We start from the raw sequence: 16245 nt of genomic DNA on the forward strand, positions 1-16245 counted from the left end.
GATTATTTTTGCTATTCTGGTCTCCACCCTGAGCTCCCAGCTAATAACATGCTCCACAGGTGAAGCTTTGGGACTTTTATAGATAATTTTCTGCTCAGAGGTGAAGGTGTCCATAATAAAATATACACCAAAGTTGGACTGTATCCTGCATTATGCAGGCTGTCCTGAGTCACTCCAGGTATTTCTGCTGCTGTTGAAATTGATAAGAGTTTTGCTGCTCCATTTGGCCAGTCAGGGTTTCATTGTGGATTCTCACCTTTCTCAGAGGCATGGGAAGCCGTAGCTTCTACCTGCAATGTATGCAGGAATAGTTTGCAAGTAAGATGTGTAGGGTTTGCTCTGTTCAACCTTAAAGTAATCATGTGTTTACAAAGTACTCTTGTGAAGTAAGGTGAATGTTGTTGCATTGGCCATATTGGTGCTGAAGAGCTGTAGAGCACTGAGCAGTAACTCTAGATGGAGGCATGCAGCACAGGCTGAGTGCAGTAGCAGCTTTGGTTATTCTAATAATGGACAAAACCAGAAGGCAGCTTGGTACTGCTGAATCATGCCAGGAAGAAATAGAACAGAAATATCAAGTGTTTAAGTGTGAAGTGTTAAAATTCCAGTATGTCCCTAAGCAAGTGTCAGAGAATACAATAAAAATACCCTCATGTGTACACAAGTCCTGCTTATTATTACTATAACAAGACATTGCTTGTCAAATACATGATATAAAAGCATTTGACAGTCTTCATATTGTTTCTTTCAAATAGGATAGACTTTTCTTTTTACTCCTAGCTGCATTTTTATGTTGAGACAAAAGAAACCTGCTACTACTAGTTTGCTGCATTGCAGATAATTAAAACTTAAAATCAAACCTTGCAAACAAAAGACAGTGCATTGAAGCTTGAGATCTAGGCTTAAGCAGGTTCTTAAAATCTTGATGTTTAAAAGAATTAACTTAAGCAGTACTTTTCTCATTGAAAAGTTGAGCCAGGGTTTGTTTCATTGTGTGTTGCATGTTAAGAACTGTTTTGCTTTTGAATAGGAGATTATAGGATTTGTTATTGTTTATCTTGAAGGAGTGCCAAAAAAGCTGCATATATGTATTTATTCCTGATTCCAAAACTGTGTCAGTGGGCAGACTGTATGTGGGTGAAATTCACCAAGTGGCTTGCGCTGATTGAAAGGCTGAAGTGAAAAATGAAAGCTCTGAGAAAATCCTTGTATGTGGTAGAAGAGTCCCCAGAAAATGTTGCAATGTGACTTCGAAGGCTTAGTGTCCAAAAGTATATTCTGTGGTTTGGGTAACAGATAAATCCAAATGAGTCACTGTGTTGGATTGGATTTAATTTTTCTGAGTTGTCTGTCTCATCATTCATCTCCCCATCTTAATTTTAAAACCTAACAACACTAAACAGTCCGGGCTTTTTAGCTGAATATTTTTCAGTTTGCTTGCTGTATTTATTTATACTATAAAATACCTTATGTGATAACTTGTTGGTTTTCTGTTTTAAATTGTGCATCTGCTTTCTATATAGTGTATCCTAGCATGGTGGCAGTTACTTCAGTTAGGAGGAAGTGTGCTGATTGTCACTGAGGAGACAAGCTTTACACACTAATGGTGTAGGTTTCAAGTAAAATTGCAGAAAACAATGTATCAGAATCCATGTAAGCTGTAGAAAGGCAAAAGTATCAGTCAGCTATAGCAAGTGCAGCTACTTAGAAAAGACTTAATTCAATAGTAAAATTAGTAGAAAGAAAATTGCTTCTATCCTGGGTCAAACCAGGACAGTGTCTTTTAAAAATATGGATGGCTTTCCCAAACCTTCATTATTAAATTAAGATGATGATTAATCAATATGTCTTAAGCATGGGACTTGGTAGAGCTAGGTTATGGTTGGACTTGATCTTGAAGGTCTTTTTCCAACCAGAACAATTCTGTGATTCTGTAGCAGTCACTACTTAAGAAATACTTATTCAGCTTGTGAGGCATACTGCCTCTAGGTGTTGTCCATTAGCAATATTTTATAGTTCACTGAAACATTAAATAATATAATTTAGATAAGTCTACATGTGGGCTTTGTATCTGCTTTTTCTGTAGTATTTGTATTTTTCAGACAAGACTCTAAAATATGTCTGAGACTTATGTTGCACACTTTATAATTATTTGTAATTTGTAACCTCTCATCTTTGAGTGATTGCCAGCTGGGGAGGTTGCCACAGGCCGGTTGGAAGAAAGATAAGCAGAAGTAGGAAGATCAGGAAAGGTAGTTTAGAACTGCTAAATGGTGGGTCATCTGTCAGGAATTCCATCTTTATAGAGTCTTTGAAAAAGAGGGACAGTGAAGCAGCTTAAGTGCATTGTGCCAGTGAAGGCAGCTGTCATTCAATGACCTCTCAGTCTCCAGTGCAAAATGCTCAGGTGTGGCAAGACTCTTAGTCAGCAGCTCACTGGCAAAAAGCCAAATTTATTTGTGAAGACTGCTAATGAAAGTGCTGGTCTTGCAAACACTGTTCGATGGTTAAATAGGATGCACTTCTCTGAGGATATGTCATTGAATTAGACTTTCTAATGTGAAGTTTAGCCACATTTGTAAAACGAAGGGCCGAGAATCATTGTTGAAACATATTGCAGCAACTACGCTTCTTTTAAGAAATGGTGAATACCCACAGGGTACCACGTACTGAAGCTGTAATAAATAATAATTCACCTGTTGGATTTCATCACCAACATAAGTGGCAACTAGTCTGACTAACTTGAAGAGATCTGAGTACAGTTATTGTATTGTTTGCTACAGTGGAATGTGGGATAGCACTGTGGCTTGAACTTCTTTCCTGCTTGTAGAAGTTACATCACTCCTTTCTGTGTTCAAAAGTGTTTGTATTCCAGCAGCAATGTGACTGTTTTTGAATATGAAATTAATATGATGTGAATTATCCAATGCCTAGGATATTTCTGTCTACAATGCAACACAGTCCCTGGGCACACAGGGACTTTTACATTGTTGACTTTGAACTGTTCACAAATAGTGAATTATCCACCTAGATCCATCCCCCTGAAGGTAGAGCCCAAAGTTAGAATCATTCTGCTATCCTCTGCATGCTAATGTGACTTGTCAAATTTTGGTTTAGCTGCTGCAAAAATGGTTGATTAGTCCTTGAGAGAACTGGCACAGAAAAATAAATATTCTCGGTTCTTCAATTAAAAGATTGACTTTTTTGAGAACATAGGTGTTTCTAATGCAGGATCTCCAGAATCGTGGAGTGTTGCTATTGTGGATGAAGGATTTTTTCTGTTCAGAAATATGCACAATATCCCTCATATTAGCTATAATAGCTTTTATTTTGTTTTTATCCTATTATAAATATACTTGTTTTCCATAAATATGGCCGACATACGCAGTTATTTTGAGTTCACAAAATGTGTTGCATATATGCCAGTCTGGAAGAGTTTGTGCTATCTATGGGTGTTTTCCCCACATAGTACTTTATATCCTGTAGCGAAGAAAAACCCATTCAAATCTTACTCTCAGTCCTTAAACTGATCAGAACCCTGATGGTGCCCATGAGACTTGTATGAGTGCTGCACTTGTTGTGAAAGTAATTATTTCTTGGGCTTAAGGGAATATGGATGTGATTCTTTTTCTTCATCTAAGTGATGTCAGGGCAGTAACTCTCAATATATTGATTTTATTTTTGTCTGGGGGAAGACCAGAGCATAATTAGCCCCCAGTGTTTTCTTTGAGGAGTTCTGTCTTTAGTGTATGCTTAAGGGTTTTCAGAGTGGTGACATCACACGTGCTTGCAGTGGGCATCTTTACTGAAGTGCAGAGTTAGGCAAATGCTTCCCAGATTATGCTACATGATGCATGGTTTTTGTGGTTTGTTTCCAGGAATAGGACGCAGCCCAGCAGTCCTGGGGAGGAGCTCTGATGGAAGACACAGCTGTGCTCTTTTCTCTACAGCACATGGTTTAAAATGCATATAACGACTCGGGGGTTGACAACTCAAATTATTTCAATTTAGGTTCATTAAAAATTGATCCAGTAATGAGGTTACCTTTAAACTGATTCGTGTGATCCTGACGTGTGCTTGGTACTTAGTTTTTTAATGTTGCAAATGCGGTCTAACAATCAAGTCTTGTTGTGAGATGGAGTCCTTTAGCCAGCACCATAGAGCTGTAGTCCCTAACACTGCTAATGAGTAGCAGTTTTCATCTAGGTAGGTGTAGGGTCAGATGCTTAAGTTATGTAAGCTGGCATAACTTCATTAATTTCATAAGTTACCTACTAAAGGCTCATACAACTTCTCTGTTAGGGAATCTGAATTTAGATCTCAGTTAAAAGAAGGCACAGGTTTGCACTGTGGATCCACAAACAGCCCATCAGATAACATGCACACACAGGGGTGACCAGGGTGGGTATTTGGTTGGTGATGCCCAGTCTGTCACTGCAGGTCAATCTGTAGCTGCACTGGGACCCACCTTGCCGGCTGGTCTGTGCTGGGCTCAGGGCATGTGGCCAGGAAAGCAAACCAGTTCCTAGGAGGTCCTGACTGGTTTTTGATCCTGATTTTATATGAGTATGTGCCAGCCTGCAATAGGCAGATACAGTGAGAAAACTCTGCTCTATGGTATTGTTAAGTCACAGGTGGTAGGTATGGAATTTCAAAATAAGAACAGACTATAAGGAAATTGGGCAAATGGAAGTGTCAGAGCAAGTCCAAAGGGCCTATGACACAAGTGGGAAAGAGATGAGTGGCTCCTCTTGTACCCTAATTGCAGCATGAACAGAAACTTGTCACAGTTGTGCTCATTTGGCTTTTTAAGATATGTACACATGCCTTTTGCATTCCGGGGACAATAAGAGGAGTTCTGTAGTTTGTTTTTTTTTCCCTGAGAATCATCAGGATTACAATTTCCATGCATGTGCTGTTGCTACTGACTGTGGTTCCTATTAACAGGTGCCTGCCTTTTCATATTTTTCTATATAATAGTAATATTTTTCTTTTTTCTCTTCCCCCTCTAAGCTTTGTGAAGAATACAGATTTGGAGGCAGCTCATAGCATTATATGTTTAGCTTTCAAAGCAGAAACTGCATGTCTGAAATAATTTTTAAAATGTTCCTTGAGGGGAGGAATATATGCCTGCAGGCAGAGATTTCAAAGATTTTATTTTTTAAAAAGGGCCTTGTTGGTTCCCCTGTACTAGGCACTAGTGAGGTTGCACCTCCAGTACTGTGTTTATTTTTGGGCCACTCGCTATGAAAAGGACCTTGAGGTGCTGGAGCACATCCAGAAAAGGGCAGCAAAGCTGGTGAAGAGTCTGGAGCACAAGTCTTGAGGAGCAACTGAGGGAACTGTGATTGCTAAATATGGAGAAAGGAGGCTGAGGGGAAAACTTACTGCTCTCCACAGGAGGAGCAGTAAGTACTGCTTTCAGTACTGCCTGAAAGGAGGTTGTGGCATGGTGTCAATGTCTTCTTCCAAGTAAGAAGCAAAAGAACAAGAGGAAATGGCCTCAGCTTGTGCCAGGGGATATTTAGATTGGGTATTAGGAAAAAATTATTCGCTGAAAGGGTTGTCAGGTGCTGGAATAGGCTGCCTGGAGAAGTGGTGGAGTCACCATTCCTGGAGGTATTTAAAAGATGTCGTGCTTAGGGACATGGTTTAGCAGTGGACTCGGCATTGTTAGGTTAAAAGTCTCATTGGAACATCTTAAAGGTCTTTTCCAATCAAAGCAATTCTATGATTCTGGGGTAAATGTTCCAATCAAAGCAATTCTATGATTCTGGGGTTTAGACATTTTTATGAAGAAAATTGTTAAATTGTCTGTAATGAGTAACATGATTATAAAATGAAGATTAGATATCTCCCATTTACTCTTCTGCTGACTAGTCAAGATTTTTCCCATTATTTCTTAAGAATGTGAAATATATTGCTACTGACATCTGAGCAGTATAGAGATATTAACTGGCAAATCATTTTTTTTGCTCATGTTGCTGTAGATACGCTTTTACTTGATTTAATTAAAATTTTAAATAAACTTTATTTCAGAAAATTATGCTCATTATAGGATTTCAAAAAGTATTTGTAAAACTGGTATGTAACCGAGGCACTACCACATAAATCCTGTATTTTACAGAGAAGCTCAGGATTGAACAGGCTGTATGAACTTCATTATAAAGTATATTGCAATACTAAGTGAATACGGGTGTGCTTTATAGGCAGTGGATAATCATGTCCATGTGCTTATGGCAGGTGTAATTCTGAGTTAATTGTGGGGGGCACCCTGTCAGGCTTTAAGCAGATTCCTGTGATATTGAAGGGATCACCGAAAGGGTTTAATACAAACACACTAGGATTACGTGCCTCTTATTTAATGTAGTTGCTTATTCCACTCCCAAGTTGCAGTCAGAGCATTGCTGTACAAACCTTCTTTACCCCTTCTTAACTTTGCATCTGACAATAGAGCGATTCTTTACATTTGTCAGATTTGTTTCTATTGCTACTTCACTGTGTTTTTCAAGTGCCCTTGTAGAATTAAAGGCAGAATGTATTTAAATATGAACAAGCTGAAAAGTCGAAAGTGTCTGTGGTAGTGTCAAAATCGGCCTCAGAGAATCCTAGCTTTTCAGTATTTTTGCCTTGCATAATGTCTATTCATTCTCTGAAGTGCTTAAAAATGTGTGTAACCTATATGCATAGCCTTAAATAATGCAACTCTTTCTCCCTTTTACAGTTTGAGATTGTCTGGCCTTGTTCTTGCTTTTGGAACTACTCAATGATACTGTCCAGAGGTGTCTTTAAGACCTGGGTGCACACTCTGATACCACTATGTTCCCATAATTTTGTTGATTGTGACATTATCTTTAAGTGACTGCTTACACTGTTGAGAACTCAAGATCTTAGGGAGTTGGTTGAAATGTATCAGTACAGCATCAAACTGGGGAATACTGGGACCCATGTGTCTATGCTGAGTTATACTTAGTGAGACTGATCTTTTTTTCCTCCTTTTAATTTATTCTAATAAACCAGTTCTATACATGTTTATTTTTAATACTTGTTGAAGATTTTGTGGAAATATTCAGTCCATATAAAATAAAGTTACATTTTTTAATAGTGTATTACGTTTTGCAAAGAGTGAAAAAAGAGAGGAGAAGATGGCATCTAAGTTCACAGCAAACTTTTATTCTCCATCCCTTTTTGAACCTGCTCCACCTCAGCTTTGTCTGGCCCAACCTCCTTCAGCTCTGATCATTGGAAGTTAGCAGGGCCATTCAGTTTCCATGCCAATTGTAGGATAAGTCCTTTGGCTTCTGGTTCAGTGTCAAAAGTGGTGATATTTTTGTCCTCCCAATCCCTCCCCAAAAGATAAGTTGGTCCCTTCATGGACCGTAGCACGTTCCATCATTGCTATCAGAGGATATCTAGGAGAACTTGAAAAGATGAGCATGGGTGAAGATGTGTGTTTAGCATACAGCTGTTTCCTGGAACTGTACAAGTTTCCTCTTCTCCCCATCCCAGTACAAACATACTGATGTGCTTAATCCTAGGAAGAAAAAGTTTTCAGAACTATAAATATGGACCATGGGCAGCTCTGATATGGAATACTGCCTATATAACACAGGATATTTTATTGAAGAGGCAAAGCCAAGTTAAAACATGTGTCCAGGCAGGAGGAATGCAGAAAGGTAAAGAGATATACTTCATGCAGTATAATTACACAATAATAGAATAATGTAAAATGGGGAATGATTTCAGGAAAGGAATGTGAAAAATACAGGTTTAATGGTGACCATGTGCATGCTCCTGTCAAAATATTTTATTTTTGTCGCAAGGCAGCTTTTGAGAAATTTTCTCCCCTCCTCTCCACTCTGAACCAGTGGACTTTCTGTCCTAGAATTCTCTCCTAGAATTTCTACAGCTCACCATCTGTCTGCTGTCATCAGGATGCCATTAACTATCTGATTACTTCTCTTGCTGTTTCAGGTAGAAGGCAGCACACTGCAAGCAATACTGCTTAAATAAAACAGTGTTGTAGTCAAATGACCAATTAGGGTGTTTTTGGAACAGGATGCTCAAGAGCGTAGTGTATGCCCAAACGTTTTTTTATGTACAGAATGTAAGCCCTTTTTAGAGAAAGTCCAGCACTGGGAAGAAGACGTTTGTATTTTCCAACTGTGCCATTTTGCACATCCCAGTTAATCTGGGATTATACTGATAGTCTCATAAAATTAGCACATACTTCAGATATTGGGTAAAAGTCTAAAATCAGCAGAAGACCTTCCTGTAGTGTCAAGAATTTGCTAGTACATTGTTCATGAGCTTATTCTCCTGAGTTTACTGAGGGGTGGAGGAAATGGAAAAGGGAAAGAAGTACTGACACTGACTGGCAATGTTTGCTGTTACTGCTGAAATTTTCAGGTGCGGTTCATGTAATTTAGCATGATCTAAATTGTATTTACTGTCAAAAATCTTCAAAGTTATTTTCTTCACCAGATCTGAGTGAAACAAATTTGAAAGACCCCCACTTCTCAGTACTTCTGTGTATCTGAAGGAGACAAAAGGGGGTTATTTGATTATTTTATATCATGGAGAGAATTCACAGCAATCCCTTGCATTTTAGTTCAGTACAGAGCAAAAAAGGGAAAAAGAGAGGGAGGATTCCATGGTAGTTTGGTATAGAGGATCTACCTACATATATGATAGGAAACATGCAGAATCCCTGGCCATCAGGATGCTGAAAAAATTATTTCCAGTAACAGAATATACAATTTATGTTTTATGTGGGTTTTACTACTCTGAATATTACTGCTGTATTGAAGAAATACTCAAACAGGGAATTTGTGAGCTTTCTAATATGAATTTAAATCTTGCCCTATGATGATCATAAGCTTCATGTGTCACTACAGAAAAATTGTATATTACACTTTCGCTTCTGTTTTATCAACTTAAGTAATTTTATATTTATCTTTGGTATTATTGCTTGGTTTTAAATATAATACCCAGCCGAGTAATATTTTAAATTATTAAAATATGCTGAATCTTTTTTCTTACAGAACTTTTGATGTTGGGCTTCATCGCTTTCTGGTCAGGTAAGCTAACATTCTTAATTGTAATTAAAAAAAGTAGAGATACAATAAATAGAGATGGCTGTGTGAACTCAGTATTACTTGGTATTTTCTATGGCAAGATCCTCTTTGTTCCATTTATCTATTAGTTTGAGAAACTTTAAATATCTGGCTTGGATATCTACCCAATGTTGATCTCTAAGGCTCCTCCTCAGGTGTCTTTCAGGAAAACCTTGACTCAGGACATTTCAGTGACAGTGTTCTACTCATTCCTGAGGAAATCTTAATTTTTCTTGTACTGAAGAAAAAATTGTAAATATTTTTTTTTTCCACTGCAAACTCAAGTACCTTCATACCTTCTAAGAAGGGCTTGAATTTTATAGAAAACTGTGACTGGAGAGGAGTTTTATTTTCACAGTAGAAAACTTGATTGATTTGATACACAGGATGGATTACATTCTGAAGATGAATAAGGAAGGGGGAATAATTGTGTGTTTTCTTTCCTGACATTCAGTAATTACAGCAGGGCAGTTCAACAAAGAAAGGGAGGTTAATGCGTTTGAATGCTACACTGAGGAACTAGTTTTGCTGTTTAGAGTTCTTTTTGTTTGAGCAAAGTCACAAGCATTCACACAGAATGCGTTTGCATTAATTTTTAATAACATCTATCATTATTTGCTGATCTTTGCAAAGAAATGCAATGTACACGATGAAATAAGAAGTTTGCTATGGTCTTTAGGCCCTTAGAAAATTCATTCTGTTGGTTATTTCATCCACTAAAATGTTGCAATATCCATCTGTGAATAGTAATTACCTTGGAAGAATGAATCCAGTATGTGAGCCAGAGCGTTGGTAGAGTGGGAGAAGGACCTCTCTTGACCTACTTGCCACACTCTTCCTTATGCACCCTGTGATTCTGTTTGCCTTCTTGGTGACAAGAGCACATTGCTGGCTTATGGATAATTTACTATGTACCAGGACTCCTAGATCCTTCTCTTCAGAACTACTTCCCAGCAAGTCCACCCCTAACCTATATTGGTGCATAGGGTTCTTCCTCCCCAGGTGCAGAACCCTGCACTTGCCCTTGTTGAACCTCGTTAGGTTCTTCTCTGCCCAGGTCATGCTGTATGGCAGCACAGCCCTCCAGAGTGTCAGCCACCCCTCCCAGTTTGGTATCATCGGCAAACTTGCTGAGGACACACTGTCTCCTCATCCAGGTTGTTGATGAATATGGTGAACAAGACCAGACCAAGTATTGATCCTTGGGGGGACACAGCTGGTTACAGGCTTCCAACTCGACCCTGCTCCATCGTTCACAACTTCCTGTCACACAGCCAGCTCTCCATTTACCTCACTGTCCACTCATCTAGCCTGCTCTTCCTGAGTTTCCTAATGAGGATATTATGGGAGGCAGCGTCAAAAGCCTTGCTGAAGTCAAGATAGATGACATCTGCTGCTCTCCCCTCATCCAGCCAGCCAGTTACAACGTCATAGAACACAATCAGATTGGTCAAGCATGTCCCCTTGGTGAATCCATGATGACTTCTCCCAGTGACTTTCTTTCACATGTTTTGAGATGTTGTTCAGAAGAACTTGTTCCAACACCCTACTGGTGTGGAAGTGAGACTAACTGGCCTGTAGTTCCCTGCGTCCTCCTCCTTGCCCTTTTTGAAGACTCTAGTGACATTCATCCTCCTCCAGTCCAGTCCTCAGGCACTTTTCCTGTTCTCTGTAACCTCTCAAAGATGATGGAAAGTGCCTACCAATACCATCTGCCATCTCTCTCAGAACTCGTGAGTGCATCCCATCAGGGCCTATGGATTTATGTATGTCCAGTTTGGCTAAGTGGCCTCTAACGTGGTCCTCCTCTACCAAGAGAAGGTCTTCCTCTCTCCAGACCTTATCTCTTACCTCCAGGGTCCAGAATTCAAGAGTGTTGGCTTTAGCAGTGAAGACTGAAGCAAAGAAGGCATTCAGAAACTGTCTTCTCGGTGTCTTCTGCCACTAGGTCACCCGCCTCATTCATCAGGGGGCCTGCGTTCTCCCTAGTCTTCCTTTTTTTGCTGATGTACTGAAATAATCCATTTTTGTTGACCTTGATACCCCTTGCCAGATTTAATTGCAGGTGGGCCTTAACTTTCCTCACTGCATCCTTGCATTCTCAGACTACATTCCTATATTCCTCCCAAGTGGCCAGTCCTGTTTTCCACATTCTTTAAATTTCCTTTTTCCATTTAGTTTTTTTCCATTTAAGCTTTATTTTAGGCAACTGTGTCAGGATAAAGACTCTGTTAAGCCTCTACACTCTTTAGTCCTTGTGGCTTTAATGCAGGTTGATTGCTCCTGATTGCTTTTCACTCCTCTGGTCACTTACTTGAAGCATGTATTTTCTAGTGTTTTCAGAATACAGTTGAGAGCTCTTGACTGTAGCTAGTACAAGAAGCATTCAGCTCCAGTCAGAATGATAAATGCCTAGAAACATTTATCTGCTCAAAGCTCAGCATCACTTGTAAGTGTTCTTTTCACTTTGTCCTTGAGAGTACCATGGCAAAATCCAGGAAAAAATGGTAATTCTCTGTCTGAGGTTTGGGTGCCAATTGGACAGTAATAGAAAGAATAGATCTTAAAGGGAAGAATGCTGGGTAGTATCTTATTGAACACACCATGCTTTTGTTGTTTAAACTAAGTAATAAGCCCGTGAAAGATATAAGATCACACAAAGCCTATGTCACAGGGGAAATCAGGTTTGTTTTAAGGTTGCACAGGCAAACCCCCATCCTGGCGTCTCATAATCTTTGAGCAGGAGGATTGGTATGATTAGGGTTATTTTATGTATTTCTTTGCATGTAACAGACAGCTCTCTTCACTAAAGCCATAGTGTTAATACTGCTGAAGATAATACGCATTTCAGTGTGTAGAGAAAGTTTTTAGACTACTGAATGTATTGAAGTTCTGGTATCAGTTTACAAAAATAGTTGCATCTCTATTTTGACCAGCAGAATGATTTGTTTATTTTAAAATACCATATAAGAAATAGAAATCATAATAATTTAAGAAATAGTTTTAAAATAGGCTACTATTGTAAAGGAAATACAGTGCAGAAGAAGGTCTCCTGGGAGCCCAGATGACTACTTAACCAAGAATAGAATCATGGTAAGCACTAATGTAGTAAGTTTTGAGTCCCTGGTGATGCTTCTGCCACAAAATATGCTTTCACTTGCTTAAGACGAAGAATGTAATAAGATATTATTCTCTTCTACTGCATTGTTCTACATCCTGTGGAGCTACAGTATTAGAGTTGTAAGCTCATGCAATCTCTGGACTGCAAATAGCATTGAATTGGAATGAGATGAATGTCATCTTTGACTTATGTGTCTGGTTTTTTGGTTTTTTTCCAAAGCTTACTGTGGGTTCTATGCAGTGTGGTGCTGTAACCTTAGCTTGAATACTTCATTCTCAGTCTGTCACCTACCTCTGTTAATTTGGGGAGCCATCAGATGCTTTTTCTGTAACTATACTGCTGAGGAGGAGATCCTGTTCTCTTCTGTTGTAGCAGTATGAGTTTTGCTTGGATTTCATTAAGTAAAAAAAAAATTCTTTGTTTAGTAGATGACTTTTGGAGTAGGAAACTTGGTGTTACATCTGTTGTTGGTCTGCCATGTGACCTTTAGAAAGTTATTGCCTTTGTTTCTGCCCACTTAGTCTGCTCCTGAGAAACTGCAGATCTTCTTATGTGTTCATATAGTATCTGTCATAAATGGTCATCTTCCCAGTTTGGGTTTCTATGTATGAAATACAAACAATGGGGTAAAAAACCCAAAGAAAATTCAAACAAACCAGAGTTGCAGGAAATATTTGAAAATCTTTGAATTGATACTTGAAATATTCAAGAAATATAATATTGTTTTAAATATAAGGATGCTACCCTGCAATGGAATAGGGAACACTTTCAATTATAAAATGCAGGGCCAATGAAAGTAGAAACTGTCTCTGCTAAAAGGACAGTCTGTGCCTAATTGCTTCTTAAAATGTTGATTGAAGGGTCTAGTACTGTACATAATCTGGCATACACAGTCGATGGCTTGCCCAAGAGAAGCATGATATAAATTATGACAGATTTACAAGCTACACAGCTTCTTCTGTGTTGGTAGCAAAAAAAAGAAAATAATTTCTATCCATCCATCTAGCTGTGGCTTGAACTATGCTTCTGATACGGTTTGTATGATAGCTCAGGTTTAAAAATCCTATCTTTTAAAATGTATTATAGAAAAGGGTGTATTATACTGGAAGGGCTAATCATGGTGTTTAATGGCTTGGGTTGAACTGGATTATAAGACTGACTTTCTAATTGCATGCTGAAATATTGTTGCATCATGGAACTACTATTTGTGAAATTGAAGCATAGTTGAGTACATCAGGGTCTGGGCCTTTAGAGTTTGTTAGCTACACTATAGTGTTTGAAGATAAAATCCTGGAAATACATGGGAGAAAGATAAATAATTTTATGACGAAAACAGGGTTTTGATACTACCCATTAAAAATGTGCTACCATACTTGGGTGGTCATTTGCTCACTACATTTCCTCTCTTAGGATCAGCAAAATTATTAATCAATGTTAATTAATTACACAAGTACTATACAAACAGAATAACTTTTTTTTTTTCATTATTACTACAGGAAATACAACCTTGTTTCTCCTAAATCTAGGCATTCTCAGAATGGAGCGATTGGTGTATTCTCAGAGCTCAAAATGCATAAAAATAGCCTTTGGGGTAGCAGTTTAGAGGGGAAAGAGCAAGAGAGAGTCTGCCTGATGCTGTTTGCTCACCAAAGCTATTTTATCCAGGCGTTTCATCCAATGCTGAGGAGAAAGCACTAGATGAAATAAAATTGTGAACATATGAGAGTATTTACTGTCTTAATGCCAAACAGTGCTTACTTTAGGGCAACAGTTCTGAGGGCAGTGGAGAAGAATGACAGTTCCTGGGGGCACGATCCTTTTGCAAAATCTCCTTGCTCTCAGCAGTGTTGTGCCTTTGAAAAAGTGTGACTCATACTCATTCCAGTAGAGATTTGGCTTTGAAAAGATCTGCAGGACAGTGCACCCCCAGCGTCTCCCAAAGGTGTCCATCTGTTTGCAGTGGTCATGGCTCACCTAATGGTTTTGATTTACTTCAGCTTGCTTAAAGTTGCAGGTTATTTAGGTTTAGCTTCTTACATGATACAAAGGCTCCCCAAATAAAAATACTTGAAAAACATACCCTTTTCTAGTTTTATCAGGTGAAGCAAGGCATGGTTCAGCTCTGGAATAAAAAGTTAATGTGTTCCCACCTCTATTGATTTTTAATTAGAAACAAGCCACCTCCTTGTAAGGGCAGAATGGTCTCATGGTTTAAGAGGGATTATGGTTCTAAAAAATATACACTCAGGAAAGAAGATAAGGAAAAGTCTGTTGATCAGCTGGCTCAACTCCTGTTTTTGTTCTCTGTGGAATCCCATGTGACCCCACATATTTCCGTGCTGTCCAAAAGAATAACAGAATAATGATATTAACAAAGCAGTTACCAGTTAATAAAGTAATTTATTTTTTTTTTTAAGTCAGGTTTTCCTTGTTCTGTTCAGAAAAGTACCACTGAGATCAGTTCATATGGGGTCAAACTTCATGTAAGGTGCAGACATGTCCTCCCAAAAGGCATCAGAACTCTTTACTGACAGAGTGGGAAGTTCCCTGTGGGAAGTGTAGACTCACTTTAGAGCTTGACACTATTCAAGCCATCCTTAGCTGAAGAGATCTATGCCAAGCAGTTCTTGCTATTAGTTTTTCTGTTAAAAAAACCCCTAACACCCACAAACACAAAAAAACCTAACCCAACAAAAAGTAAACCAAGTAAAAAAAACCAAAGACAACAAAAAAACCCCAACACTTCTCTCTAATCCACTCAGGTGTTAGAAAGTCAACATTTGATGCAGCAATCCCATTCTCTTTGTGTTGCAATCCCTCCTTTAACTCCATTTTTTGGTAAGATCAGAGGCAATTCTGGGCTCCAACAGCTAGACACAACAGCTGCCTGGGTGCCACATGGGATGCAGGCTAAAGCATGAACCAGTGCTATACAGTCTCACTGCTGCAACATTGATTGTGGCCCCATGTAATAACTGTTGATGTTCTAATATACTGCAGCTGGGCTAGACAACACAGTATTAGAGAGATTTCACTTTTCTTGCAACAGGATTGACAGTGGCGTTTGGATAGCCATCTCTGGCTTTGAAATAGCTCATTGTAAACTACCACCAAAAAATGCATCTTTTCTCCTTTGCTCTTTCAAGAAGTTTGGCCTTTAGTTCATTCTGTGGCCTGATCACCTAGTCATCCTTACTGCATGCACAACAAGCATAGAATGGTTTATGTTGGAAGGGACCCTTTAAAATAATCCAGTCCAAAAGGTCCTCCACCCCCTGCAGTGATCAGGGACATCTTCAACCTAGATCAGGTTGCTCAGAGCAACATCCAGCCTGACCTTAAGTGCTTCCAGGGATGGAGGATCTACCCTCTCTCTGGGCAACCTGTTCCAGTGCTTCACCACCCTCATTGTAGGTTTTTTTTTTCCTTATATGTAGTCTAAATCTACTCTTTTTAGTTTAAAGCCATTACCCCTTGCCCTATTGCACCAGGCCCTGCTAAAAAGGTTGTCCCCCTCATTTTTACAAGCCTCTTTTAGGTATTGAAAAGATGCAGTAAGATTTCCCTATAGCTTTTTGTTTCCAGGCTGAGCCCCAACTCTCACAACAATCTATGCCCCAACTGTCTTGTAGAGCAAACCAAATAATTTCCTCAAGAACAACAATCTTAAGTGTGGTTCTGAGGCTTGGTCATACCACAGACCCTTTGCCACGGAATGTTTGTATCCACATCACTTAACTTTGTCTTCCTGTGCCCTGTGCAGTCCCCTAAGTATTTTTCCAGTTGCTTTTCACCTCAGGGCTTTTTAGGCCGTGCTTTTAGTATGTCTGTAACCTTAGCATTTTGCCATAAAATAATGGCCACAGTGGTGTCCTTGCCTTCCTCAGATACCTTGAGAAAAATGCTGTGCCCTACGGGGCAATTTGTGCATTGTGTGGATTTGGCCGATCAAATTAACCGAATGAGGTTAATTCTTACCAGTTTTGCCAAATCTTTGTACTGCTTTGC

At 39.0% G+C, this 16245-nt stretch overlaps 1 protein-coding gene across 1 annotated transcript in view; it reads left to right on the top strand.

Annotated features, from left to right (window-relative positions):
* HHAT (hedgehog acyltransferase) overlaps positions 1-16245 on the top strand; it is a 167489-nt gene that overhangs the window by 35040 nt on the left and 116204 nt on the right. Inside the window, exon 8 of the mRNA XM_010001005.1 lies at positions 9045-9080. Coding sequence (XP_009999307.1) covers positions 9045-9080 — 36 coding nt within the window. The remainder of the gene's footprint in view (positions 1-9044; positions 9081-16245) is intronic.

Source organism: Chaetura pelagica, unplaced genomic scaffold (assembly GCF_000747805.2).
Source record: "Chaetura pelagica isolate M959 unplaced genomic scaffold, ChaPel_1.0 scaffold161, whole genome shotgun sequence".
Lineage (NCBI taxonomy): Eukaryota > Metazoa > Chordata > Aves > Apodiformes > Apodidae > Chaetura > Chaetura pelagica.